This window comes from Stegastes partitus, unplaced genomic scaffold, assembly GCF_000690725.1.
Source record: "Stegastes partitus isolate 25-593 unplaced genomic scaffold, Stegastes_partitus-1.0.2 Scaffold1301, whole genome shotgun sequence".
Classification (NCBI taxonomy): domain Eukaryota; kingdom Metazoa; phylum Chordata; class Actinopteri; family Pomacentridae; genus Stegastes; species Stegastes partitus.
This window is the reverse complement of record NW_007579032.1, coordinates 118,584-146,305: the sequence shown is the minus strand read 5'-3', so window position 1 is coordinate 146,305 and position 27,722 is coordinate 118,584. Positions and strand designations below refer to the sequence as shown.

At 39.5% G+C, this 27,722-nt stretch overlaps 2 protein-coding genes across 2 annotated transcripts in view; one reads left to right on the top strand and one right to left on the bottom strand.

Moving 5' to 3' along the window:
• Nucleotides 1-3,597: 3,597 nt before the first annotated feature.
• hhipl2 (HHIP-like 2) lies at nucleotides 3,598-14,546 on the top strand. The gene is made up of 9 exons (XM_008298287.1): nucleotides 3,598-3,942; nucleotides 5,351-6,003; nucleotides 6,547-6,690; nucleotides 8,857-9,188; nucleotides 9,366-9,492; nucleotides 11,024-11,169; nucleotides 11,247-11,328; nucleotides 13,234-13,316; nucleotides 13,951-14,546. Exons 1-9 carry the CDS (start codon nucleotides 3,598-3,600, stop codon nucleotides 14,544-14,546), a joined length of 2,508 nt encoding a protein of 835 aa, XP_008296509.1.
• A 12,195-nt stretch (nucleotides 14,547-26,741) lies between these two features.
• Nucleotides 26,742-27,722, bottom strand: part of marc1 (mitochondrial amidoxime reducing component 1) — a 7,471-nt gene continuing 6,490 nt past the window's right edge. Inside the window, exon 7 of the mRNA XM_008298278.1 lies at nucleotides 26,742-27,161. Within this exon, the coding sequence (XP_008296500.1) occupies nucleotides 27,035-27,161 (127 nt within the window). The 3' untranslated portion in view covers nucleotides 26,742-27,034. The remainder of the gene's footprint in view (nucleotides 27,162-27,722) is intronic.

Here is a 27,722-nt window from a genome sequence, read left to right as displayed (position 1 = left end):
AAAAATGATGTATATTAAGAGTTGCAAATGATAAACATTATTTAACTTTGCAAAAAACATTCAGAGAAATCACACAAAAAATCTACGCTAGCTGTTAAAAGAGAGTCATTTGTTCCTTTTAAACATTAACCATAAAATTACATCATTTTTACTATAATTATATTAACTAAAAAATATTGTTATTTTGCAGATTTTTTGCATTATTTGTCAGAAAAAAAAAGTCTACATTAGAGATTAAAACTGGTCTGTTATCTTATAGATTTTCCCTGCTTTGCAAAGTTGTAGATAATATCCCGTAAAATCACAGAAAAAAATCTGAATGTCCATGTTGACTGCAAGAAAATAGTAATTATAGTGGTCGCAGTAGTGGTGATAAAAGTGACACTATTTTACTGTATTTAAATCAACGGAAATATAGTTATTTTGCTGATCTTTACCATTAATAATACAATTTTTAAAAGTTTCTGAATGTCACAAAAATCCTGTTTTCTATGTTTTTTTCCTCCATAGTTTTTACAATTTTTTTCCCCTTTCACTTTACTGTTTGTTTTTTACAGTGTAGGACAGAACCATGAGCACAGCTGCTGCTGCTGATGTTGCACAAACAGCTCGCTGCCTGAAGGCGCTGCTGTCTGGATGTGAGACAGAATTACAATCTGTGTTGTGGTGAGCTTTATGTTTGCATACCTCCACACTGTGGCCTGGTTCTGCCCATTTGCTGGACAAAAAGCAACTGTAACCAGCAGGAGAAATGAAAAAGTGAATCCCATTAACGTCATGAGGAATGTTTTAATTGATACCAATGGAGGTGATGTGAGACAGAAGCAGCAGACAGGCTTCACCTGGCTGGAGCAGGTGGCGAGACACACTGAGGTCAAACCGGGACTGACTGCATAGTTCTGTGCAGAAATCACGTGTGATTACACTCTGGCTCTGGGCCTATATAAATCATACATGAATGAGAGCACACGGCTGAACTCTTTAGAAATGACAACTGAGCCCAAGCGGCAGGCTGTGATCCATCCATCAGAGCCGGCTGCACACTTCTACACCTGGTGACACATCCGAGCTCATCCAACCAGACGCAGAGCCTCTCTGGGTTTAACCTCAGTGATGTTGTTCGTCCCGGTCCAGCCAGTATCAGCTCGTCCTGAGTGCCTGAACTTCAAGCCAGTGCCTGCATTACTGCTGATGCTGCACCAGGCCGCCTGTCCACTCCACAGGTGCCTTACCCGATGAACATGCAACATTGAGGAGACGTGTCAGCAAAGACAGTCTGACCAGAGCCTTCAGCATCTCAGAGTGAATCTCATCCACACCTGGGGCTTTGTCACTGATGAGTTTCTTGACTCTCTCGACAACCTCTACCATGAATATGTAAGAAGATTCCCCCGAGTCTTCAGGCTCGGCCTCCTCAGCAGAGGACGAGTTCAACGAGTTCAGGAGTTCTTTAAAGTGCTCTTTCCACCACTCGACAGTGTCCCCAGACCACGTCAGCAGTTCTACCTCCCGGCTGTACACGGCCTGGGCCAAGCCCTGCCTCCCGTTCCTGAACTTCCTTGAAGCCAACCGAAAGTCCTTCTCCATAGCCGGAGTTTTAGCCTCCACAACTGTCGCAGCCACAGCCCTTTTGGCCGACCAGCACCTGAACGCTACTTCAGTCAACAGCCGAGCCAACCAGGCCCAAAAAGCCTCCTTCTTCAGCCCGACATCTTCCTTCACCGCTGGTGTCCACCAGCAGCTTTTTAGGTTGCCACTGCGACAGGCACCAGTGACCTCCTGGCAGCAGCTTCTAACAGTCATTCCTGTAAAGGAGGCTGATGATACGACTACAAAGTTGATCATCAACCTTTGGCCTAAGGTACCAGGTACACTTATGAGCCACCTTTTGCTCCAACATGGTGTTTGTTGTGTCTAATCCATGACTATCACAACAACAGAATACCACTCTGGTTTAGATCAGGCAGGCTGTTCCTCCCATTCACCCTCCTCCAGGTTTCTCCATCGCTGCCAACAGGAGCACTAAAGCCCCCAGGAGAGCTATGGACTGCCCAGGCAGCACCGCTTCCAGGACACCACCCAGAGACTCCTAGAAGGCTGAATACTCCGAACTGCTGTTCAGTGAATAAGCATGAACAACACTCAGAGTTTTCCCCTCTGCAACAGGCAGACGCAGAGAGGCGACCTTCTTATTCTTCACAGAGAACTCCAAAAGAAAATGCATAGTAACAACCGAAAAATGAATTAGCATAGTTTCACCAGAAGTTGTTTGAATTGAAAAAGATTGATGCAAACTGTTGTATTATTGTTTTTGTTGAGGACAAATATCATTTTTTAGAGTGCACACTGTAAAAAAAAGAAAAGAAAAGAAAAGAAATGTCTTCAGTGGTTTCAAACTGGTTTTTACTTTTATCTTACAGATTTTTTCATTTTGTTAAATTGCAGGTAATACTTAACACCAAGAAAAAAAGTATTATTTACATGTTAACTGTAAATACAAACACCAAACGTGTCTATAATGTTTAAAAGACATTTGACCCTAAAAATACAAAATCATATTCATTTATATCAGCTAAAAATATTTGTTTTTTTTAAAAGTGTTTTTCACTATTATTATCATCATCATCATTATTATTTACCTTAATTAATATCTTCAGCGCTTATTTTTGCTTGTGTAACTTTAAAAAGATCATACATTTAGTCTCACCTGTTGATTAATTCAGTCGGATGTTAGTTTAAATATTAGCTTATTAAAATCGTAACAGATCCAGAATCCATGGCTGGATTACAGCATCATTTCACACAAGCAGCAGTTATATTATGTGTCAACTTATTTGTGCTAATTATGCAAATTAATATGATTTAATGTCTTGTTTTGTCAGTTTACACCACTAGAAGACAATATGAAGACACACAAGGACATCTGCTTCATAACTTGATCCTCAAACCAAAATTTTTTTTCTGTGTTAAATTCCAGTTTAATTAAGTCAGTTTTATGCTCAGGCCTATATTTATGTATCTAATAACTGTGCAGCCCTGTGTGTCGTTAGACCGCATGTGGTTTTGATTACATGTTATGGAGCCTATATAAGACGTCGTTGTTTTTCTTTTGGCACCGGCACAAAATGTTGACAGACACATTTGACTGTACATTCAAATGAGGGTTGACATGCTGGGACAGTAGATCTGAAGCTCGTAGACAGCTGCTGCTATGATGTTGCACAAACAGAACGCTGCCTGGAGGCGCTTTTACGTGGATGTGAGGCGAAATTACAATTTGTGTTGTGGTGAGCTTTATGTTTGCATGTCTCGACACTGTGGTGTGTGTGTGTGTGTGTGTGTGTGTAGGTGTGTGTGTGTGTGTGTGTGTGTGTGTGTGTTTGAGAGCATGCCTCCCCTCAGATCGCCGCGCGTATTCGCTGCCAACCCTGCTGCGGTGCAGAAAACCAACGTAACTATAGCAGGGAGTAAAATGCGAGTCCCATTAACTTCATTATGAAACTGTTTTTGCTTTAATTGGCACTAATTTTACTGATGGGAGACAGCCTACATAAAGGAGAAGAAACGCTTCAAGTCCTTCGTGAGCAGACTGCAAAAATGACAAGTAAGAGGAATGCTGCGCTCCATCCAAGCGGATCACTTTTACGCACAATGGAAACGCCGATCTCATCCAAACAGAGCATCACCGGGTTTATGCTCATCGTGTCAGTGATGCTGCTCGTCCCTGTCCGACCAGCATCAGGTCACCCTCAGTGCCTGGACTTCGAGCCACCTTTCAAGCCACAGTGGCACCTGGAGTTCTGCACGCAGTACGAGGACTTTGGCTGCTGCGACCAGAAAACTGACAACACGATCGCGGAGAGGTACTGGGATATCATCGATCAGCTGGAGGTGGGGGGTCAGGAGCTCTGCGCGGACATGCTGAAGGAAATTATGTGTCAGGTAAATATATTTTCCTTTCTGAAAGTCATGCTGTGTGTTTATGGGGTTACTTGAGGATGAAGTCCCAGAATGTTTCACATAAAGCATTTTGGCACTGCGTAAAGGCGCAATGATGAGTTCCTTATGCGTTTTTTTGCAGTCTTTTCACATCTGAAGAAACTTTGATCTATAAGTTTGTGATAAACCAAATAAAGCCGTTGAAAGATATATATCATACTCAACCTATCAACATTCTTTACGCTTTGGCTCTAGTTTAGAAACGAACAGTAAATTCAAGGCTTGTCTCACTACTGGAAAGAAGTTTACCTGAATTTGTTAAAACTGCACGCACAGCTCTGCTCTCATTTAATACAGACTATTACAACTGCAGTGCACAAATCAAATATTAAATGTGATTTGTGATTGACAAACCATTGTTTCATAAAAACAATCATGTTGACAAATTCCAGTGAGGCGCTGATTAGGGGTTTTTCATAATAACTGACAGCAGGATGAGCTTACATATGCAGTTACAATTACCAACGCTGCAGGCAACCAGAGCTTAAGGTGTGTGTTCAAGTGAATTAGATTTCCTATGAAATGTTTGCCTATTCTTGAAACAGTTCCAGGTATAGAGAAGGAGGGAGGTAGTGCAGTTACTCAGAGTCAACGTATGTGTACGCAATTGGATGCTTTCATTCTTGATTTTGTAGCCTAATCATCGGCTGCCCTCTGCCCTCCCTGTCGGACATCCACAACTGTCTCAGCAGGGCCACAAGTATCACACAGGACAGCACTCATCCTGGTTTCCACCTCTTCTTCCCCAAAGCTGTCACTATGCTTAACTTAAAGCTGCACTCTGTCACTTCTATGTATATAAAGTCTACTTCACATGGATGTAATAATAATTACTTCACTCTGTGCAATACCCAACTACCACTCTGCTATGGCAATTGTTTTTTTAAAATTGTGTTTTATAGGGTTGCACAAAGTATTAGAATACATGAAGAGTTCATTTACAAAAACAGATAACTCCATTTTTGTAGATTTTCAGAAAACTTACTTTGTTGTGGTTTGCTTGAGATAATATCAATCATACTAAAGGTGAGTGGATTTAACTCAGTAGAAATGACAAAAATAGAGATAACTGAAGTTTGATTGATGTTGTCTCAGGTAGAAAATAGGAGTAGGAAAAATGGGTTTTCTCAAGGTTTGTGAAGATGGAGTTTTCTGTTTTTGCAAATTAACTTCTTGTATGTCTAGTGGTATATATTGCTGGTGCACCTCAGCAGCAGCTCTTTAAATTTCATTGTAGAATGACAATAAAGACTTTCTACTTCTATTTCTACTTCTATTTCTATTTCTAATGTCAAACGTGTGCACAATGCTGCCATAAAATCTGGTAATCAGTCGTGTTTGTCCCACCCAGGAGTGCTCTCCGTATGCCGCCCACCTCTTTGATGCTGAGGATCCCTACACACCTGTCCGAGAGCTCCCTGGCCTTTGCTCCGGCTACTGCTCCGAGTTTCACAGCAAATGCCGCCATGTGGTTAAATATTTAACAGCCAACCAGCGGCTCCAGGACGCCTCAGAGCGGGACATAACCACGTTCTGCACCATGGTGGACCTGTCCGACCAGGACTACTGCTACCCCAACGTCCTGAAGAGCCCCGGCCTCAACAGCAACCTGGGAGAGGTGGTGGAGGACCCCAGAGGGTGTCTGCAGCTGTGCCTGACTGAGGTGGCCAATGGTCTGAGAAACCCAGTGCTGATGCTGCACAGCAGGGACGACACACACCGGATGTTCATCGCCGAACAGGTTGGCTTCGTCTGGGTTTACCTCCCCGACGGCAGCCGGCTGGAGCAGCCTTTCCTGGACATGAGCGGGGAGGTGATGACCACGCCCTGGCTGGGGGATGAGAGGGGCTTCCTGGGCATGGCCTTCCACCCAAACTACCGGGACAATGGACGCTTCTTCATCTACTACTCCATCCAGTTCAACAGCAAGGTGGAGAAAATCAGAATCAGTGAGATGAAGGTTTCTGCCTCTGACATGAACACGGCTGATCCTTACTCAGAGAGGTAAGAGCGGGGAGGGTCTCCTTAGGTCTTTTTATAGCTTCAAAGTTTGTCTAATGATGTAGGTCTGCACAAACTGCACGATGAAAGGCATACAGGACTATCATTATGGCACCAAACCTTGCATAAGCATGTTCTATAAGTATAGAAATAACCCCCCGTAAGATGAGTCCCTGACACTGCATAGGAAACAAACGTCCTAAGTCATGTAAAGCCCCTCATTATATCTCTTCTGTTCAATGTGCAAAAAAATGATAAATCTAAAAATGACTGCTCCACAAACCAGATATCACATAAAAGACTCAGTTTTACTGTCATTTGCATGAACCAACTGCCTCCAGTCTCATTTGTCATCACCTCTTTCTATAAGAGACATAATCTCACTGTTTAAAGAGCGAGTGACACACACCAAAGCAGTTAAAGAGGTGAAGGATGGATCAAAGTTGGCCTCGGGGTGTGCTTAGGAATCGTGGCAACCAGATAGTTATGTCTGTACAGCAAGAACCACAAAGCGATTGTACTGAACTGCATCCTTTTTGCACTCAGGGTCATTTTAGAGATCGAGGAGCCGGCAGCAAACCACAACGGAGGCCAGCTGCTGTTCGGTCTGGACGAGTATCTGTACATCTTCACTGGAGATGGTGGGAAAGCAGGGGATCCATTTGGGAAGTACGGCAACTCACAAAACAAGTAAGGGGCTTCGGGTTTCGTCACACGTGAGCAGGAGTGGTGAATGAAGCTGAAAGATGTTCCCTTTTTTGTAGGACTAGCCCTGCAGCAATATTAGATAAACTACTGACTGCTTCACTGACAGCTTGGTTTTAAATCAGAAACATTTTAATTAAATACAAGTGTCACACAAATGATTCAAAGTGTTTGGGTCAAACACTTGGGATTTGCAAAAAGTGTATTTTCCCACAATTTATCTGTTACTTTAAGCTAAATGTTTCAACCCACAGCAACTATAAGCAAAGGATGAACACTCAAGCTTCAGTTCAACGCTCACTGTGTAACAGATTCAATACATGCGATGGAGCCGAACGTGCAGCCGTCACAGAAGATGGACAGCATGAATTTGTAAAATCATTAACACGACAGTTGAAAGTCTGTCAAACATGCTGCATAATATAAATCTTAAATTGCAGCTTTTGCTGATTGTATTGTTCCAAACAGTGATTTCTGTTTGAAAATTGGCTAATTGTGCAGCCCGACTACAAACATTTATGCATTAGCCTACATCCAGCTATTGCAACCAATCGAATACCAATCCAACCAATAATATAGATATACTGTATATTTTAATACAGCGCATAACTATTTCAATCATTTACTCACTACATTAGAGATACCGACTCTTATCCTTTACCATTATTACTATTATTTTCAGCTATTTTAGCCTTTGCTTTTAGCTAACTATTACAGTGTGTGCTCACTTAAACTAAGACCATTCATTAAGCCAACTATTCCTGATTATTTAGCAAGTGTTGCTTTTATTGCTTTTAGCAGTTTAACTATTAGCTAGCTCCTTTTAGAAGCTACAACCTTTTATGCATTACTTTAAGCTACCTGTTTGAATTTTTTGTATTCATAACGTACAGCTAACCATGACCAGATATATATTGCGTTAACAATCCATTAAATACTTAAACATTTTACTTATCAAGCCAACTATTCCTTTGGGGTGTTCTAACTATTACTATTGCTAATCATAGCCATATTAGCTAGCTTTCCACTTATCCATTACCTGAAGCAAACGGTTTCAACTGGTCCTTACATTTAGCCACTACTTTTAGCTATTTCAGCCATTTCCATTATTCTAAAAAAAAAAAAAAGTTAGTAATTTGTACAATATAACAACCATTTACTAATTTTTCAGCTGTATTAGCAATACTTGTAGAAAGTTTAGTTAATCATCCATCCCTTTTACAGGTGTATTATGAAACATTTCTGCATTAAATGTCTAAGAACAACGTAATCCAAATCACAGAAGCTTTTGGCTCTAGAAGATGTTTCACACCTCTAATCCAAGAGGCTTCTTCAGTTCCAACGGACTGATGGGGAGTATGAGACTCGTATTAATGTCGTCACCCAACAAAACCTACAGCTAAAGGCCCATTAATGACCCAAGAATTACATGCCTCCAGGTGTAAAACTACCATGTTACACAACAATGGTTGTGAAACATGCCAGGTGAGGGGTGACTCAGGATGTTAATGGAGATGACACTGCCTGGGGAGGCGTGTCAGGACTGCGTTATAAGTGGTGTTGCAGACCAGAGATGGCTGTTAAGCACCTCCATCTAGAATGTTGACACTGTTGTCTTCAAAGGAGCGTCATTTAAACTTAATGTACACATTGGTGTGGACATAGTTTCTGCCCGTTAGAAAGATTTTCATCAGCAAGGGTGTTAAGAACAACGAGTCCGAGGATCCTGTGCTTCTTCAATGTCATCAAACTATGTCTTTTGTTAGTGTTTTGGTGTAGAGACCCCCAAGGAGCAGCTTCAAACATTTAATGTCTGTTTTTAGATAACCTTTTAAAGGTTTACTCTATTTGTATGCTCACCAAGCCGCTGTTTACCCATTGCTTTAACATTTGTGACCGTATTACTTTCCACTAATTATTTCGACCATGTGTCACTCACTATTAGTAAACTAGTTAAACAGTTTTTTCAAAAGCTATCGGATTCAGCCTTTCATTCCATTCTTCTAGTCAACTATTCCATCATTTTATTAACTACTTGCATTTACCATTACTGCAGTTTTTCCGTATACAGCTGCAGTAGTAGCCAGATTTAACTACCCCCGGCTGGGTCCATTGCATTTAAGGCCTCTCTGCTGTTTTTTTGTTGCCCAGGAGTGCCCTGTTAGGAAAAGTACTGCGCATCGATGTGGATGGATTCGACTCTGGTGGACTTCAGTACAGGATCCCCCCTGATAATCCCTTCATCAGGGACTCAGACGCTCGCCCAGAGGTGTTTGCATACGGCGTCCGAAACATGTGGCGCTGCTCGGTGGACCGAGGAGATCCGGTCAGCCGCTACGGCAGGGGTCGGATATTCTGCGGAGATGTTGGTCAAAACCGCTACGAGGAGATCGACATTATCGAGAAGGGAGGAAACTACGGATGGAGGGCCAAAGAGGGCTTCGAGTGCTATGATCTGAAACTTTGCCAAAACTCGTCCCTGAGTGAGTATTTTCTGTTCTTTTGAATCCTCCCTGGTAATAAAAATAAAAAGGCTGTTTTCTGTCTGTTTGATGCGTTCGCCACCTGTTTTTCTGGCATAATTAACAGTTTTTCCATCTAATTTTGATGCTGCTTCAGATTTCGGGTTAAATTCAGTGCGTCTTTTTCTGCCACAACAGATGACATCCTCCCTATCTTTGCGTACAGCCATCATGTTGGGAAGTCTGTGACAGGGGGATATGTGTACCGGGGATGTGAATCACCCAATCTGAACGGCCTCTACGTTTTTGGAGACTTCATGAGTGGGTAAGACGGTGTTAATCTCTGCCAAAAAAAATTATAAATAAATAAAATAAAAAACTTTAACTTCTGTCAACTTTTCAGGAGGGAATGAAACGCAGACTTGTTTTCTCTGCTTGTTTAGTGAGCTTCATATTGTGCATTTTCGAATTCTCTGAAAAATGTGCATTTTTTTATGAAGTCCCATGAAGGCTGAATAAATATTTTATTTCAAATCAAAGGTTAATTTTTATCAATTACCAAATGGTGTCCTGTGTGCTAATTCTCTAAGAATTCACGAATATCCTTTGAGATTAATAAGGTTCGATGTTATTTTATCTTATCTCCATCACATGCTTTGAATCTTCTACACTGTAAAATTATATAAAACTAAGTCACAATATCTGTCAGAAAATTTTTAATGAGATATTTTCCCCAAATTGATTTGCTCAAATTCTCACCACTCAACCCCCCGAAGCTGACTCAGATGTTTATCTATCTAAAATTTGAGTTGGGTAACGTCTGCATTGATCCACTGATATTTTAAAAGACTACTTGCATAAGTAAAACCACTTAAAACTACTGAATTTAGATTCATATTTAGCATTGAGGCATTAGAACAGTATTTAACTTCCATCCATCCATTATCTATACACCACTTAATCCTCACTAGGGTCATGGGGGGCTGGAGTCTATCCCAGCTGACTCAGGGTGAAGGCAGGGGACACCCTGGACAGGTCACCAGTCTATCACAGGGCTACACTTAGAGACAGACAACCAAGCACACTCACATTCACACCTACAGACAATTTAGAATCACCAATTAACCTCAACATGTTTCTGGACTGTGGGAGGAAGCCGGAGAACCCGGAGAGAACCCACACTGCACGGGGAGAACATGGAGACTCCACGCAGAAAAATCCCGGTGCCCCCACTGGGACGCGAACCGGCAGTATTTAACTTATTTAAGTCAATTATAATAATGTAGATTAGCATATTGGCTGCTTTTTCTTTGTTTAAATGGCAATTTGTAGCAACAGGTCTGTGAAGATTCTCAGTCATCCAGGTCATGGTTATTCTGGTAGATTAATTGTAGCAACTGGACTTGCTTGAGTTCCTTGAAGACCCATATAACGAGGGAGAGGAGCAACACACCCCCAACTGAAACCGAAACTCAAGTGTTCATTGCTCCTTTAGGATATAAGTATCTGGAACTCCCAACTAGTCAGTCAGAACTGATGAAGCTTCTTGGATGAGAGGTGGAACGTCTTCAAGGAACTCAAGCAAGTTGATTAATCCACCAGAGTTTGTAGTAAGAGTAGTCATACAACTGCTAAAAAAACAGATATTTCTTAGAGTTTGTGACGTGGATATTGCGATGTCGATAATATTTTAATCAGCCCTCGTCTACATGGTTTATTAGTTGCTCTTGTATCACCCTCACTAGAATAAAGTTGAGATTAACTATTAATTCCTGCCCTAAACATATTAAACCCATGTTGGTTGGTTGGTTGGTTACAGCATGTCAACACATCAATGATTTCTGTCCGTCTTTCAGTCGAATCATGGCCTTAGAAGAAGACAGAATGACAGGAGTCTGGAAAGAAAGGAGTGTGTGCATGGGCAATAAGAAGACCTGCTCTTTCCCTGGACTCATCAACCATTACCACAAGTTCATCATCTCGTTTGCTGAAGACGAAGCAGGTAAAAGTTGGTTTGCAGCATTTCGCACTGCATTGCATTGATGTAGCACTACTGACGAGCCGTCTCTGTTTTTGCAGGAGAGCTGTATTTTCTGGCAACGACGTACCCGAGTGCCATGTCTCCTTATGGAACAGTGTTTAAATTTATGGACCCTTCGAGGTGCAGTAACAGAAACAACTTGTATTAAAACCATGTGGTGTGCTTTAAAATGATCCTTCTAGATTGCTATCCTAATCCTGCATTTACATGTTGTTAGGTTTAGCAAAGACCTGAGAGCCAACTGGGAAAACAACATCCATATCCTCTATTATACATTAGCAAAACGTAGGATACGTTGGGTCTGATTTCACCCAACAAACTGCAAACAGGAGGCGTGTTTATGTCATACTGAAGCAGTTATTTTCAGGAGTTTGTATTGTAATGTAATAATCTTGAAAGCAGCTGTATGCTCAGTTGTTTTTGATTAGCTACCAACATAAATACTTTGACTTTATTCAATATCTCAGTCTACTCCTCATGTGTATTGGTCCACACCTGCTTGGGGCAATTACTCAAAAAGACTGACATGCTTCTTAAACTGGCTTTCTTCCAAGACACACACACACACACACACACACAAAATGCAGCACGTCATCGTAAATCCCTGCCTGGAGCCACACAAATTTGAGCGTCGCACGGCGGAAAACAAAGGACGATTCTCTTCCTCTTGCATCTTCGTGATCTCTTAATTAGTCTCAAACTGCTATCATAACAACACATGTGAACAGGCTAACAGTTGGCATCCAAACGATGTAGTTTTCATCTAGAGGGGGACTATATACTTAAAACTCTTACCTCCAATCAGGTCTTGGACTGGCTGCATCCATGACTGATGGCCAGACGTTCATTTGAAACAATCCTGACTCTGTGTTTTCATACCTGCTGAACGTAAAGCCGTTGTCAGACAGACAACGAGCGTCCGTAACTACTATGTTTCTTCAGGAATGTGGAAAGGAGTGCTGATTCCTTGAAATGACGCCCTTGCCTTTTTAAAATTACCACTGTTTAACGGGCAGACGGGGTGAAACCATGGACACTGTACTGTAGGCAAAACATTTACGACGCTTGGGAATGCTCGCCTTTAAAAATTGGCTGTTTTACTTGAGCTCAAAACATTTTTTTCTTTACTCTCATTTTGAGGAGTTTTGAAAGACTGGCCTGTGTTGTGGCAGCAACTGACAATTGGACACAACTCTGTCTCACAAAAAGTTTGTTCTTATACAACTAAACTGTTCATTTTGAAAAAACAAAACGTGTTTTCTTTCCAGAAGGTAACATGATGACATACAAAAACGCTTTCTGTTTGAAAAAGTCCGTCTTAGGTGCTTGAAGGGAAGGCGGATGAATAAATCCACTATAGAACTTGTCGGATTTGTGTTCTACGTGGACCATTATTCATTGATTTCAGCTGTGGTTAGACTTACGCATCCACTAGTACTTGTTTCAGAAAGAAAATGTAATAATTTGGTTCTTCTCTATGTTCCAGGTTTACTAGGGAGTCCCACACCTTGTAATATACAACTGGTGGATGAAAAAAGGGCAAATTTTAAGCAGAAGCATGAATGACAGAGATATATTGACTCGAAACACACTTGTGACACGTAGCAAAACAAATGTAATCCAGGAGTAAATACATTTCCTTCAAAATTGAACTTAGAATGTTGTTTAGTTGTACAAAAACGTACTTTTTACAGACAGGACTACATTATCAATACAAATATCTATAGATTACAGATTGCTGGGTAGGTTTCGTGATGAATCAGGGGCACAGCTTTCTATAAAATACTTGCAATGAAGCTTTCTCACACAAAAAATGAAGAAAAGCAACCTTTTGAGGACTAAATTTAACCAGAACTAAATCTTGCATCTGTTTTTTTATGTGGGAGAATCAGTTTTGACAACCATTACATAACTTGTGCGTCTTTCTTTACCTTTATCGTTGTCCTAAAACTTAAAAAAGACCATTTATTACCTTATCAATACCAAATATGAACCGTTAAAGAAACTCTTTTTCATCTTTTGCAGGAGAGCTCCTCCGGGAAAATGCAAGCAGAAGCCGCTCCCTGTCAAAGTGAAGGGCAAGAAGTTTCCATTTGTGCCCAGGGAACGTAAGTCACCTCCACAACCTTTACCTCTGCGTTTTAATCGCTGCATCGACTCATCACTTAATGTCGTTTTTATCATGCACGCATACCAGACTTGTTAAAGAAGCCATTTGAAAGGGAAATTGACTTTGACTCAGCTTGTCTGACGCTGAAACTGTACGTTAAACTGAAATATGTGTGATATGTGAAAACACTTTGGTTTAGTCGAGGTGCGAAAACTATGAGGAACATAAACACGACGTAATTTCAGGCAACATAAACTAATGTTAAAAGTTAAGTGTGAGTTATGCATTAAACGTTTCTGAACAATCTGTTCTGGCAAGCGAACAAATTGCCTACGTTTAGTGTCCTGAGCAGACCTTGCTTTTTTTTTTTTTCTTTCTCTCTCTACATTTCATGCCTATATGCTGCCAGCTTGTATAATCACACTGGGGTCATACATAAAACTATAAAAAGCAGGCTCCCAATTCACATCAAACATAATGAAAATAGAAAGAGCACAAGCATTTCAAACATTTAGGCCTGTTTTTAGAGCCAGATATCCACTCCAAGTTTGTAAAATACAACATAAGTGGCTGCACAGATGAATAAGTAAAATGGTGAAAATGGGTACTTACCGACATCTGTGCCATTTCAGTGACTGTGCTGGACACAAAAGCGAAACCTACGAGACCACCGCCGAGAAAATTCAAGCTCACCACCAAACCGCCAGTGACAAGCAACCAGGTCAAACCCCCGGCGACGACAACGACCGGGGCCAAGATGACAACGGCGAGCAACGTCGTAAAGCTGAAATTAGCCGATAAGGAGGCGAGTGGCAAAAACAAGCTGAAGCCTCAGAAGAAAAACAAAATGCTGAACAAGCAGGAAGCTACGAAACAAATGAAGAGCAAAGCCCCGAGGCCGAAACCCGACAAACCGCCGAAGAAGACGGCAGGGAAAAAGCCCGTCGTGGTCAAAGGTAAAATGAAACCGAAGACAAATCAAACGGAGAATCTGGGCGACGTGAGGACCTCCAACAGCCTGAAGGACAACAAAATCCACACGAAGAGGAAGAGCCCCCCGAGGAAGGCTGCGCTGAAGCAAACTGGACTTAAGGTCAAAATAAAAGCAAAAGAACAGCCTGGCCTCGTGAACAAAACTATGATAAACTTGAATGTAAAAAGCAACAGAACAACGAGGCCCCAGCTGAAGATAAAAAGCAGGCAAACAAGAGATGTGAAAGCACTTTAAAAGATTGTGTTGTGACTGAGACATTATTTAGTACAATTTTGTTTTTGAAACGATCAGTGTTACTTGTTATATCTTAGAGGGATAGTTTGAAGTTTGCTTTTCAGTTGAGAGTTAGATGATAAGATTATTTCCACTTCCTTGTCTGTACAGTAAATATGATGATAGGAAAAAGGGCCTCATAGACAAATCTGCCATCTCGGGCCATTATTTCAGGCTAATATGTCCAATTCTCGATCTGAATGAATGGAAAGAGAGTCATGGCTGCAATTTCGATGGACACTGGGACATTAAAACTTCATGTATAGACTCACTAGTCTGAAAACTGCTGAGAAAGTTTGGTGACTTTTCCCCCCAATAATTTTTTTTTTCTATTTTTGCCCTCAGGTTAGACTTCTGCTATGCACTGTTTCACGACCCAAAGCTTCAATCAATGCACCACTTTTGGCTGAATGCTTCCCAGGTTGGCTGTTACAAAGTCAACGCTTGTCTTTCTTGAGTGGGACATGTCATACAACCATCATATTTAGTGTTACGAAGCTCTCCCAAAGATTTCCCAAAGTGGCGAGGCCCTCCCTGATAATGTCTCCGGTAGTCTGACTCGCCAGACGTTGCCGTAGGGTATAAGTTGGACATATTCAGCCACCGTTTTCAAAACAACAACCTCTGAGTAGCAACCTACACATTGAACATTTTTTGTTTTGCCAAAGATTTGAATCATGCTATAAGGCAGCCCTGCTTTTTAGTTAGCAACTATAATGTCAGCGCTGGTCTTCCTGCATGAAAATGTTCCACTAGAATAGTTCCCCGGGCTTAACATGACTCATGGCAATTATGTTTTATGGCTTAAAAAGTACAAACAACTGCCCCTATAGCAGGATGATATGAAACTATTCTCTAGCACTGTGGCAATAGGTCTGCCTATGAGAGGCTACACATCTGGCTGTAGTCATTTAGCTTAGCATAGCACAAAGAGTGATGGCAAAGGAAAACAGCTCATCAGGATTTCTCCAAAGGTGACAGAATCTAGCCACCAGCATTTTTAAAGCTCACTAACTAATCTTGGTTGGGTAAATTGACTGTACGTAAAGACGGTTGAACCCACCAGGACGTCATCCAGAGGTTTTCAAAAGAGCGTTTTTGGAGCTCTTTGGTGGCGGCTCTGATCTGACCACCAAATAATCCAAAAATGAACAAAGTATTAGAGCGTAAGTCGAGCCAGGCCAACATGTCTGGACCATGAACTGTCCTGTGACGACTTGTCATTTATGACGGCCTTCATTCTGCATGATTGTAGTTCTTAATACAGTTTAAACAAAGTTCCTTACAGTTTTCTACAATTCTTTAATTTCGTTTAGCAGACGCTTTTATCCAAAGCGACGTACATCTGAGAGTAGATACAACACAAGCAAGGATCTAGTCAGGAGAGAACCATCTAGATAAGTGCCATAGAACAAAAACTTTCATGAATTGAGACATTAGCTTAAAAGACCAAAACCTTTTTTGTACCAATTTCTTCTGTAGAGTTGGACATTTTAACATTAGGGTCTATGGGGATTGGCTCAATTTTGGAGCCAGCCTCATGTGGACATTAGGGGAACTGCAGCTTTCAGCATTTCTGCGTAGTCTTCATTTTTCAGCACTGGAGGCTGCAGCTTGAGCCGAGTTTGCAGTTTTCCTCTACTCTCAGTTTTTATGCTAAGCTAAGCTAGCTGTCACCGCACTGTTGCTTTGAATTTACTGTACAGACAGGAAACTTGTATTGATCTTTTTGTCTACCTTCAAAGGAAAAAAAAAAAAGTCTCAAAAATGTCAAACTATTCATTTAGGGTACAAAGCACACAACTGTTGCACGCAATTATGCATGTAATGACACTTCTTCCTTTGCATTTTATTTTTGACTGTCGTAAAACCGCTGGTCCAAGTTAATCACTGCCCTGGCTGTATTTAGAACATATCAAGCAGGTTTGAAGTCTAAATAAGCACAAAACACGCAGAAAAAAAAAAAAAAACTGCTCCTGCTCATGCCAAGGCCCAGTGTGGGTAAATTACTCTAATTTTACAGAACATACAAATGTTAAAAATAAACATTAGAAAGTGTCTGTGTGTCTCCGAAGCTCTCTGTAATTAAACTCCACACTACTGATCATAACTGAAACCGCCGAGACCAGCTTGTGTATAATGACGGCTGTAAACGTAAAGCTGCCCCGACTTCCACGTGCAGTTGTGCACGCTGAGGTCGCATAAATTTCACATTCCAGCATTTTTCTAAGCTGCCAATCTTCATGCCTAAGTTATGCATTTCATAATTCTTGGAAAGCGATGTGCTTTAACTCTGGTGTTTTGACGCTGGCGGGAAAAATGGGTCATCTGGGGATGCAGTGAACGACTACCACGACTGCTTTGTCAATACACAGAATGATAAAACGTTACTACAAACACACCATCTTGTTCAATAAAATTACATAATCTTACTTAAAAAGACACAAAGATGCTGCTATTGTATAAACTTTGGCAATATTGGCTTTCAGACACCGAAAGCTGATGATCTTTGTCTGAAATTGATGAATTTGACCTGTGAACCAGTGAGAGTTGCTGTTTTTTTCTTCCATACTTGCACTCCAGTCTGGATTATGTACATTTAGATCCACTGTAGAGAGGATACAAATGCCATTAATGTGGGTAAAACAGACAATGAATTACTCCTAATATAAATAATTAACCATTTAACTTGTTCACAAGAACACATGATAATCATTGATCAGCCCAATTAAATGCTAGTTTTGCTTGGAAAACTTGGGTCCTGACATTCATGTGGATGTTACTTTGACACATAGCGCCAACCTTAACTTTGCAACTCAACAAAAACTGCTCGAGGAACACAATCAAGAGCCATCCCATCTGCCAAATTCCCAAGATCCCAATCTGTTCGAGCATTTGTGGGATGCCCTAGAACAATCTAGATCCACAGACACTCCCCCCCCCCTCAACCCACAAGACCCAAAAGATCCACTGCCATCGTCCCCAGAGGTCCCATGTCCATGATCCCATCTGATCAGGGCTGTTTGGAGGAGCTACACAATATTAGACAGCTGGTTTTAATGTTGAGGTGTTTCTCAGCTGCAGGTCAGACAGACTGAAGCAGGCAAGTGAACTAGGAACTAATTCTTCTTCACAATGACAGCCGGCTAAAGGCAAACATGGTCTCAATGGTGAAGGGAGACACCAAAAGTATATAGAGGGAGGACAAATAGACTGCTGGCATGCACAAGACAAAAGAAATCACAACTAAATTCTATTTAACTGGCAGAAGCGCAGAGTTTTTGACAGCAAAAAAACAAACTTGATAAACTACATGAACGGCCACCAAGAAACCAGAAACTGCAATTAATTAAAAGCCAACATAAAGCAGCTCTGAATGAAGACTTAATTATTAGAGGCAGAACAGTTTACTAAGCAGAACATGAATATGGAAAATGTTTGTTTGTTTTTGTAATTCTACAACAAGTAGAATTTAACATAATCTGCAGTTATTTATTCAAATATCTGCATCATATTTGCTGCCATGTTCTGGAAACATCTACTAAAGAAACGGCAGCCAGGATGTGCATCAGCATCTGGAATGTATTTGACTTCATATCCTGATGTTTGGAGCTTTAGATTTGGCAAATCCTGCCAACGGTGCTGAACAATCTAAAGACAAACATTCACTGCAAGAGTCGAGCTTAGTTTGCAAAAGGATGTAATTATGTCACCCAATGACTAACAATCACTTCCGTTCTCCTTTTGCTTTTTACAGAAAATGCAAATTCTGTGACTAATTTTATCAGTTGCATATTCTTAAACTCAACTGGAGTCAATTTAATGTGGAAAAAAAAAATTACTCTGTTTTTAAAGTGATTACATTTTTAAATCGGATCAAATATAAGATAATATCGTTTAATCTCATGTCAATCCTCATAGATTCCACTGTAATCACCTGCACTATATATAAACACTGTAGACACATTTCTTCAGCACTCTTCAGTGATTCATAAAGGATAATAAAGCTAATAATCCTCCTAAGCCATGATCATTGTTCTATGAGGTGAAATGCTTGCACAGCATGCTAATATTTTGCAGGATTCATGTTAGTTTAGCAGTGTTAGCATGCTAACATTTTTTTATTTTGCACTAAGTACAACTGAGCATGATTTGGAAACCCAAAGGATTTGCAGGTGTCTGGTCATGAAACCACAGTCAAAGAAAAAGTCACAAGTTCAATAAAATGGATCATGAATATGTGACAAACCACAGATCGAAGTGATGGACAGTTAACCATACCGTCATAAACCACCAGACATAAAGACACAATCAGTGTTTGGGAAGGAAGCATAAAATTGTTGAATCAAGGCAAAATCTAACTGCTGGAAAATCAAAAAACTAAAAAGCTATCATCGACGGCACCTTCTTTTCGGGAAGGAACTCAAATCATACTTTCTAAAGCGTCAGTGAAGTCATTTTGTGGCCTTGCAGGCTTCAGTTTTGCGAGTATCATGTTAATTTAACGGTGTTAGCATGCTAACATTTGTTATTTAGCACCAAGTACAGGGAGGATTATTTGGAAGGCCAATAGTTTTGCAGTTATATTATCTTAAACCAACATCAGACAAAGAACAAGTCACAAGTTCAATTGATTTACTCTTTATAAGGATGATGAATATCTGACAAACTGTACATCAAAGTGCTGGATCGCTAACTGACACGGTTAAAGATACAATTGGTGGTAGGGCAGAAAGCATGAAATGATTGAATTATGGCAAAAATAGCCTGCTGGAAAAACAAAAATAAATAAATAAATAAATAAGCTATCATTGATTACACCTACTTTTTTGAGGGAACTCAAATCATATTTTGCATAGCTTCAATGAAGTCATTTTGTGGCCTTACAGGCTTCAATTTTACAGACATTGTGTTATTTTAATGGTATTAGCATGCTAACATTTGTTATTTAGCACTAGTTTTCAGGTATCTGGTCTCAAACCAAAATCAGACAAAGAAAAGATCACAAGTTCAAGAAAGTCAACAGGACTAGACCTTCATAAGGATCATGAATATCTGACAAACCACGGATCAGACTGATGGACGGCTAACCGACATGGCTAAAGACACAACCAGTGTTCAGGAAGGAAGCATAAATAACATGCTGGAAACACAAAAAAACTGCACCTTTTTTGTGAAGAAACTCAAACCTTCTTTTGTAAATCATGAGTAAAGTGTATTTGTGGCCTCGCAGGTTTCAGCAGGCTTAAGAGTTGCACCCTGAACGTATTCATGGATCACATGTGAACAGTTTCTTTAAGTCTCATGGCCAAAGCTCATGATGAACCATCTGCTATGCGCTAGCACCAAGATAAACGATGACAGCAGCTGATATCTGTTACATCTGGATGTGCAATAGAGTAAAACTTGGCTCGCGAGGAGATCATCTGCTGAACCGTCAGAGAAACAGACATCAGGCTGGAAAAGGCAAACCAGGTCTTGGTGGCAGCTTTGCTCGTTAAATTAGTTACATGAATGCAGTGATCTATTCTCCCCAGGGGAGCGACACCCAGCTCAGTGTTCCTAACCCTTCCCAGATACCAGATTTTATCAAGTTGTCATGAGTTTTTTCCCATCACATCATTTTTTATGCTTTTTGTATTCTTTAATGCTGCTGCAGAGTCTTTTGAGGTCAAAGAAACTGGTTTTAAAGTTCATTTCTGTTCAGTCTTCAAGTAGCGGGTCGTGAAGTTCATCTGCAGCGTCTTTACGCCGAATCTGCTTTTCCTTTATATTGTCACTGTTTTTGTCTTGCAGCTCAGTAACTCCTTCTCTGTGTAAACTGATCTTGTCCCTTTCAGTCATAAATTTCTCGTGACATTCTTTCCTTTCCTTCTGTAAAGCGGCACGTTCCAGTTTTTTTTTCTTTAATGACAGCGTTCTCCTCTGTGATATTGTTTAACTGACTCTCTCAACTGCTCGCCCCAGCTCTGATTTGCTCAGCCTGCCTTTCTATTTCCTTTTCCAGCATTTTAAAAAAAAAATTAATTTTGAACTCTAACATAAATCTCCTCAGCGTTTTCTGCTTCAAAAGTAGTCGTCTTCATTGCTGCTTCTACATATAAATGTACATTCATATAACCTTTTTCTTTCATTCGGCTTCTTTCAGATTCTAACATGACAACTAACAACTTATTAGACATTTTAAATAGCTGCTTCAAACTGATGTGTTATGAAATAACAGTGTGTTGTTGTAGGTTTAAGGATTGTGTACTGAAGCATTACATCAACCACTGCAACCACCATTAAACCTCAGCAGATGCAGGACAAAATTTAACTTGTGCTGAGTCATTTAAATCTCTAGTGGGTGTTGATAGATTTGTATTTAAGTCGACTGTGTGTCCTCTGTGTGTTTAGTGTATGTTGAGGTTCTTTAAGCCGCACATCCCTGACAAATTACAGACTCAAGCCACTACACATTCATCACCAGTTTAAACAACAGGGTGGTGCTACACAAATCCGCTTTCGGGATGTTTGCCTTGTAGCTCCGACACATGCACGCACCCAAACGGGTATTTCCTCCAAAGTGCATGTTTTCTGACAGTAAAGAGACCAAGCAGACGTCTTTACCTGTTGTGCAACAGCTCCCGTTGGCTCCGTTTGTCATTACCTGGAGCTGCTTTGCCAGAGAGGCGACTCTTTGAAGTGCACGGATGAACAAAACTACCAAAGCACTTTGCTGACACATGAGATGACGTGAAACCCATTTTAAAAGGAGGATGTTTGCAGATTTTATCGTTTTGGAGCGTTTTTGATTGAGTTCTTTGAAATAAAGTTTACACGTAACAAGTTGATGCTGAAATAAGTGACTGATTTATGAAACGGTTTTCCATTCCACTACGTCATTATTTTAAAAATACCAAGTCATTATTTTGAGACTTTCAGGAGCTTTTCTTTCATCACACTTGCAGGAATGGACTTCCATAACTCAGAACTTTAATATGTGCTTAAATTTTAGTGTTTTGAAGCATTTGGGTTGAATTCCTTGCTGAAGATTTCACTAAAATGTGAAAATGATTTTCTATCCATCCATCATCTATACACCGCTTCATCATCACTAGGGTCATGGGGGGCTGGAGTCTATCCCAGCTGACTCAGGGTGAAGGCAGGAGACACCCTGGACAGGTCACCAGTCTATCACAGGGCTACACTTAGAGACAGACAACCAAGCACACTCACATTCACACCTACAGACAATTTAGAATCACCAATTAACCTCAACATGTTTTTGGACTGTGTGGGAGGAAGCCGGAGAACCCGGAGAGAACCCACGCTGCACGGGGAGAACATGGAGACTCCACGCAGAAAGATCCTGAGTGTCCTCCCCAGGACACGAACCGGCGACCTTCTTGCTGCGAGGCAACAATGCTAACCACTGATCCACCTTGCAGCCCAAGAAACTGATTTTGAGAAAGTTATTATTTTGAGATACTTTATTATTATTTTTACAATAGAAAGTTATTAATTTGACATATTAAGTCATTATTTTTGAAATACGGAATCATTATTTTACAGTTATTAATCTGAGCTATTGTCATTATTGTTTACATAATAAATTATTATTTTTGAGATACTATGTAGTTATTTTGAAATGTTAAGTTCTTAATTTTTAAATATTAGGTCTAATTAAGGCACTCAGTCATTATTTTATTATACTAAGTCATTATTTTAAGGTATTAGGTCAATAGTTAAGATATTAATTCATTGTTTTGCGATATCAAGTCATTATTTTAAAATATTAAGTCATTAATTAAGACACTAATTCATTGTTTCAACTGTCTTCACACTTCCGATAATGAGCTTCCATGACCTAAAACTTTAATGCTACATACTTAGACTATCACAGCTTTGAAAATCTACTTTATAACCTGTGTGCTATTGAATTTATTTAAATAAACTGTTAATTGGGGTCGTGGGATGGCGTGGTGGCGCTAACCAGATGACTTGTTTTAATCAGCTGGAAAAAATCAATCAATCGTTGGGAAGCTGAAAAGTAAACAAAAAAAAGTTGGAATTCTTTCACAGCCTGAGAATCATAAAACACGACTCCTTTATTTACAGCTTTTTAAAACATCCTTAATGAACACTTAATGCTGGCAGCAGATGGACTATTTTACACACTTTTGTCTCATTACGTCTGAATTACTGCAACACTCTTTTGACCTGAAAGAACCTAAAATCCACTGATTGACTCCAGACCGTTCACAACTCAGCTGCCAGCCTTTCAACGTCAACCAAGAGATGTGATCACTTCGCTCCCGTTTTATCCTCTTTACACTGGCTCCCAGTAAGTTTTAAAACTAATTTTACTGCTCCGTCATGGCCTCTCTCCCAGCTCTGACATCTTATTACATATGCACTGCCAAGCACCGAGAAATCCTCACGCAGGGGGCTTTTTTTTAGGGTCCCGCCTGAAACCTAAAGAAGACAGAGTGCTTGCAGTCAAAGCCTCAAGGATCTGGAAAGATCTGCCCGAGAAAACCATGCCGACTCCATGAAGTCCCTTCTTATGACAGAATGTGTTCTGATTTATTCAAATTTTTATTTCCTTTTGCAGCACTGGACCACTCGGAACCACGCAGGTGGCAACAGCCAATCACAAACCAATGAGTAAAACCAAAACGTAGCTTTTCCCACACGACAGTACAGACTTTTTGCACATACATGAGACTGTTTGTACGTTTGAGGCTCTGATAAACCTATACACTGTATATAAAAGAAAGATGTTGCCTCTGAATCTGAAAAATGAAGCCATCAATGTGCCGTAAACCTGCAATCATTCTAACTGCCACCAGGGGGCGACTCCTCAGAGGTCTGATTGTGTAGACGTCTATGAGAAAATTAACCAAATTCTCACTTGGTTTATTAACTCAGTAAACATTTTCCTAAATAGTTTATGGTCTCAATTGCTAGTTTTAAGTCTTCATCAGCGCAGCATAATGTTCATTTTATAAATTATGGTCTCATTTAGAGTAAAACAGACATTAAACTTTGACATTTAATCGAGAGGTTGCTGCTATTTCATTGTGCATGATGTCCTTAATTAGATCTTTGCTACGTCTGGTTTCAAAAGAGCAAGATAACAACTATTAAATTCCAAACTCAAGATTTCACAACGGTAGTCCGAAATCTAACAGGTGATGATGCTACATCCACCTTGGCTTCATCATTAACTATGTTTTACTGTCATATTACTGCTTTATTGTTTGGCTGCTGTAAGAGTGAAAACAGCCAGAGATATTGTATTTTTTAATCAGTGGGTCTGAAATAACTTTTATTGTCGGTTGAAAAGAGATGGATGACTGATCGCTGGTGCAGAGGTAGGCAATGTGTTAATTCGGCACTGTAAGGTAAATAATGTGAGCACACAGCAGTTCTTTATTTGTTTTCAGGCTGAGCACTGACTGTCACTCATTTTAATATTCTAGATAATTTAGTCTGTATTTATCTGTTTGATTGTGTTTATTTTGATATAAAGGTGCAAAAAAAATGGGATTTTACATGAGGGATTATGGAAAACTGATTAGGTTTGATTTATTACCTGAACCTCCAAAACAGTCCTGTTTTTATGGTGTACGTATCTGATTTTGTATTGGTAATCTTAGACAAAAAACAGGATAACAACAACGACAGAACAAGGGGCTGATTTTGAGAAAGTTTCTCATTATTTTAGGACACTGAGTCATCAATTTGAGATATTTAATCTTCTTTTTTTTTAATATTTGGTCATCATTTGGAGATACAAAGTCATTGTTTTGAGACACTAAGTCATTATTTTAGTATACAAAGTCAGTATTTTAAAGATCTTTAGTCATTATCTTAAGATATTAAGTCATATTTTGAGACACTAAATCATTATTTTGTCATACTAAGTCATTATTTTAGTCTGCACATCCATTATTTTAAAGATATCTAGTGGTTGTTTTAAATACTAAGTCATTATTTTAAGATAGGAAGACATTATTTCTGAGATAAGGATCATTATTTTTAAGACAATAAGTCATTATTTTGAGATAGTAAGTCATTATTTTAGAATCTTAAGTCATTATGTGCTTATTTTGACTTATAGAATCCTATTTTTTAAGTACACTGGCAGAGACGGGCTTCCATATTTCAAAACTTTAGTATATAATTAGATTTCAGCGTTTGGGAGCATTTTGGTTGTTTGTTTTTTGCAATAAAAGTCACTGGTAACAAGCTGGTACTGAAATAAATGACTCATATTGAGAAAGTTTCTCATTATTTTAAGATACTGAGTCATTATTTTGAGATACTAAGTCTGAGATGACTAAGATACTACTTTTTTTTTTACTCACAGGATGCCTTTTGTCATCACATCGGCAGAAATGGGATCCATAGATGAATGGATTTTGTATTAGTCATCTCACAAAAACAAAACAAAACAAATAAAAAACATTGACTCTGCAGGCTCTTGTTCCAGTTCAGTAAAGCCAACGTCGCTCCCTACTGGCCATTGTATGCAACTAAAAGTGGTTCAGTGTCTGGTTTGGTTCGTCCAAAGTTTAAACAGAAGAAATCTGGGGTTAAAGAGACAAAAGCCTGTTGGTCACGTTAGTAGATATTCTGCTTTACTTCCTGATCTGACTCTAACAACAGCACTGAACGGGTTAAATGAAAGCTTTCCATCACTGACTCTATGCTGGTAAAAGTTTGTCTAAATACCAGTTGGAACACATGACGACAGAAGAGTCTGGAAACATTTACCCTGAGAGATGATACACAACAGGCAACATCATTTTAGTTTTTCTTTTACAGCAGTGACAATCGGCTTTACAGTTTAAAAGCATATAACTGAAATTAATCGTTTGTGTGTTGACAGCCTAAAACCAATGTCACAAATATCCCGTTTAGATAAAGCGACATCTTGTCCTGCTGTGATTTAACTGTTAAAATGATTATATTTAAGTTACGTTTGTTGTGTTTTAAAATGACAAATGTGCTTTAAAACAGGAAGACATGAGTGTTTTAACAGCATTAAAAAGGGGAAATGTTTATTTTTTTATAAATGAAAAAGTGGTGGAGGAAGTATTCATAACCTTCACTGAAGAAAAAGTACTAATACTACTCTGTACAAGTATTCTGTTACTAGTAAAAGTGAACTGAAAATTAAAGGTATGTATCGCCACAGAAATGTACTTCAAGTATGAAAACTCAGAATATTCAATGCAGAAAAATGTCTTCTGTGACTGTTAGATTATATATTAGAGCAGAATTACTCATCAGCCAGTTGTTTGCACAGATTGTTTTCTCTAATAGTCTGTTGATGGATTAATGATAAATGCCGTCAGAGGGGATCTAAAAAAATTCTCAAAATACTATGTACCAATACCAATTTTCTGAAAATTGATAAATTGATTATTTGACTAATAATTTCAGCTGTACCTGTAACATATTTAATAAGTCCTTCATGTATTTCGGTAGTCTGTAAAGTAACTACAGATAGCAGACAAGACTCAAGGGAAGTACCTCACATGTGTACATTTAGGGTTCAAATCCTGACAATGACTGAATATTTGGTCGTTTCAATAAAGACTGATGTAAGTTTAAAAATCAAACTTACTGAAAGTGGAACAAATTATTAATATAGTGCATTTTATGACCACAGACGAGGGGAAAAAAAATTGTGGCATCATGTTCTCAAAGGTTTAAAAAAAAAAAAAAATCAGGACTAAAAATGTACTCAGTGAAAGTATAAGGTAAATATTTTGAGTATTTTTTATTATTGTTGTTATTATTACTACTACAATAGTATTGTAACAACAACAACAATAATAATAATGCTGTTTGTTTAATGCAGACACTTTTGTCCTGAAGGTAACTGTAACTTTGTTAAAAAAAACTTTTAAAAAATGCACAAGGGTTAATTACAACACTTGATTAAATGTACTGAGCACTGATGAAAAAAAATGTAAGAATTATTAGCAAACAGACAAAATTCTAAATATTCTGCTACTTTTTATGACTAGACTTGATGAAAGGCCCAGCAGGACGTTTCTGTCCCGTTTATTCCACTAAGTATTACAGTAAAGCTTCATTTCTCTCTTCAGCAGCAGCAGCAGGTAGTTTGAGCTTCTTTAATAACAAGTGTTCACAGTGTGCAGTTGTTGGACGTGTGTTTAATTCAGAGTTCATTCATTTCACACACCAGCCTGACATCATGACAATTAGTACAACCTACATGATTGTTGTGATATAAAAGCTTTAAAAAATCATCCGGCTGATTAGTCTCTTCATTACAAATGTAGTGTTTCTACAGCTTTAGTGCTCGATTTCTGTTCATACTTGTGTACATTACATGAATTGAAGTGCTTTTTTTCTTTAGTGTTGACTGATTTCAAACTCCTCTCTGGCCTCCTGAACGTCTCCACGTCCCGTTTCTTTCCCGTCCGTCAGCGGGTGATCTTGTAAACCACGTCCCCGACCTGAAGGACCCCCGTCTTCTTCACCGTGTGCACCTGCCCGAACAGCGGATCCGCTTTGTAGATGTGCTTCTCGGACGGGTCGCACAGACGGTAGCTGCGAAACGAACGTGATCAGGGTGAGTTTAAAGACGGTTCAGAGTCTGGAAAAAAGGCCACTGAGAGGCTGCAGTACAAAGCAGTACTTGGAAGTACTCTATGATGACATCGGACACTTAGATCTGACGATAACATCAGTTGTAATATTTGTTTTCTCATCAGGGTCAGTATCACTCAGCATGTAATGTGTAATATGTCATGTCTCAGGTGCAGTAGTTCAGTTTTATGTGTCATATTTCAGTTTAACTCAAACGTTTGATTTCATGAGCAATATTTCACTTTCATGGCATTTTTCAGGTGCAATATTTCATTATCATCACTCATTACCTCTGTACAATCACCAGCATTACTTTTTACTCTTCTCTTCTATTTTAGCTTTTTATCTATTTTATTTCAGCAAAGTATCAGACTTACATCTTCATGCTTTTCTACTTTTTAGACACTACATTTCTGATGTTACGTCATTTAGTTTTTTCCTTCGGGATTATTAAAGTGCTGCTAGGTGGAGCAGTGGTTAGCACTGTTGCCTCGCAGCTAGAAGGTCACTAGTTCGTGTCCC

Coding starts and splice junctions, on each gene's coding strand:
- hhipl2 (XM_008298287.1), top strand. CDS start 3,598: ATGACAAGTAAGAGGAATGCTGCGCTCCATCCAAGCGGATCACTTTTA. Junction 6,691..8,856: donor TACGGCAACTCACAAAACAA/GTAAGGGGCTTC, acceptor TTTGTTGCCCAG/GAGTGCCCTGTTAGGAAAAG. Junction 13,317..13,950: donor TCCATTTGTGCCCAGGGAAC/GTAAGTCACCTC, acceptor GTGCCATTTCAG/TGACTGTGCTGGACACAAAA.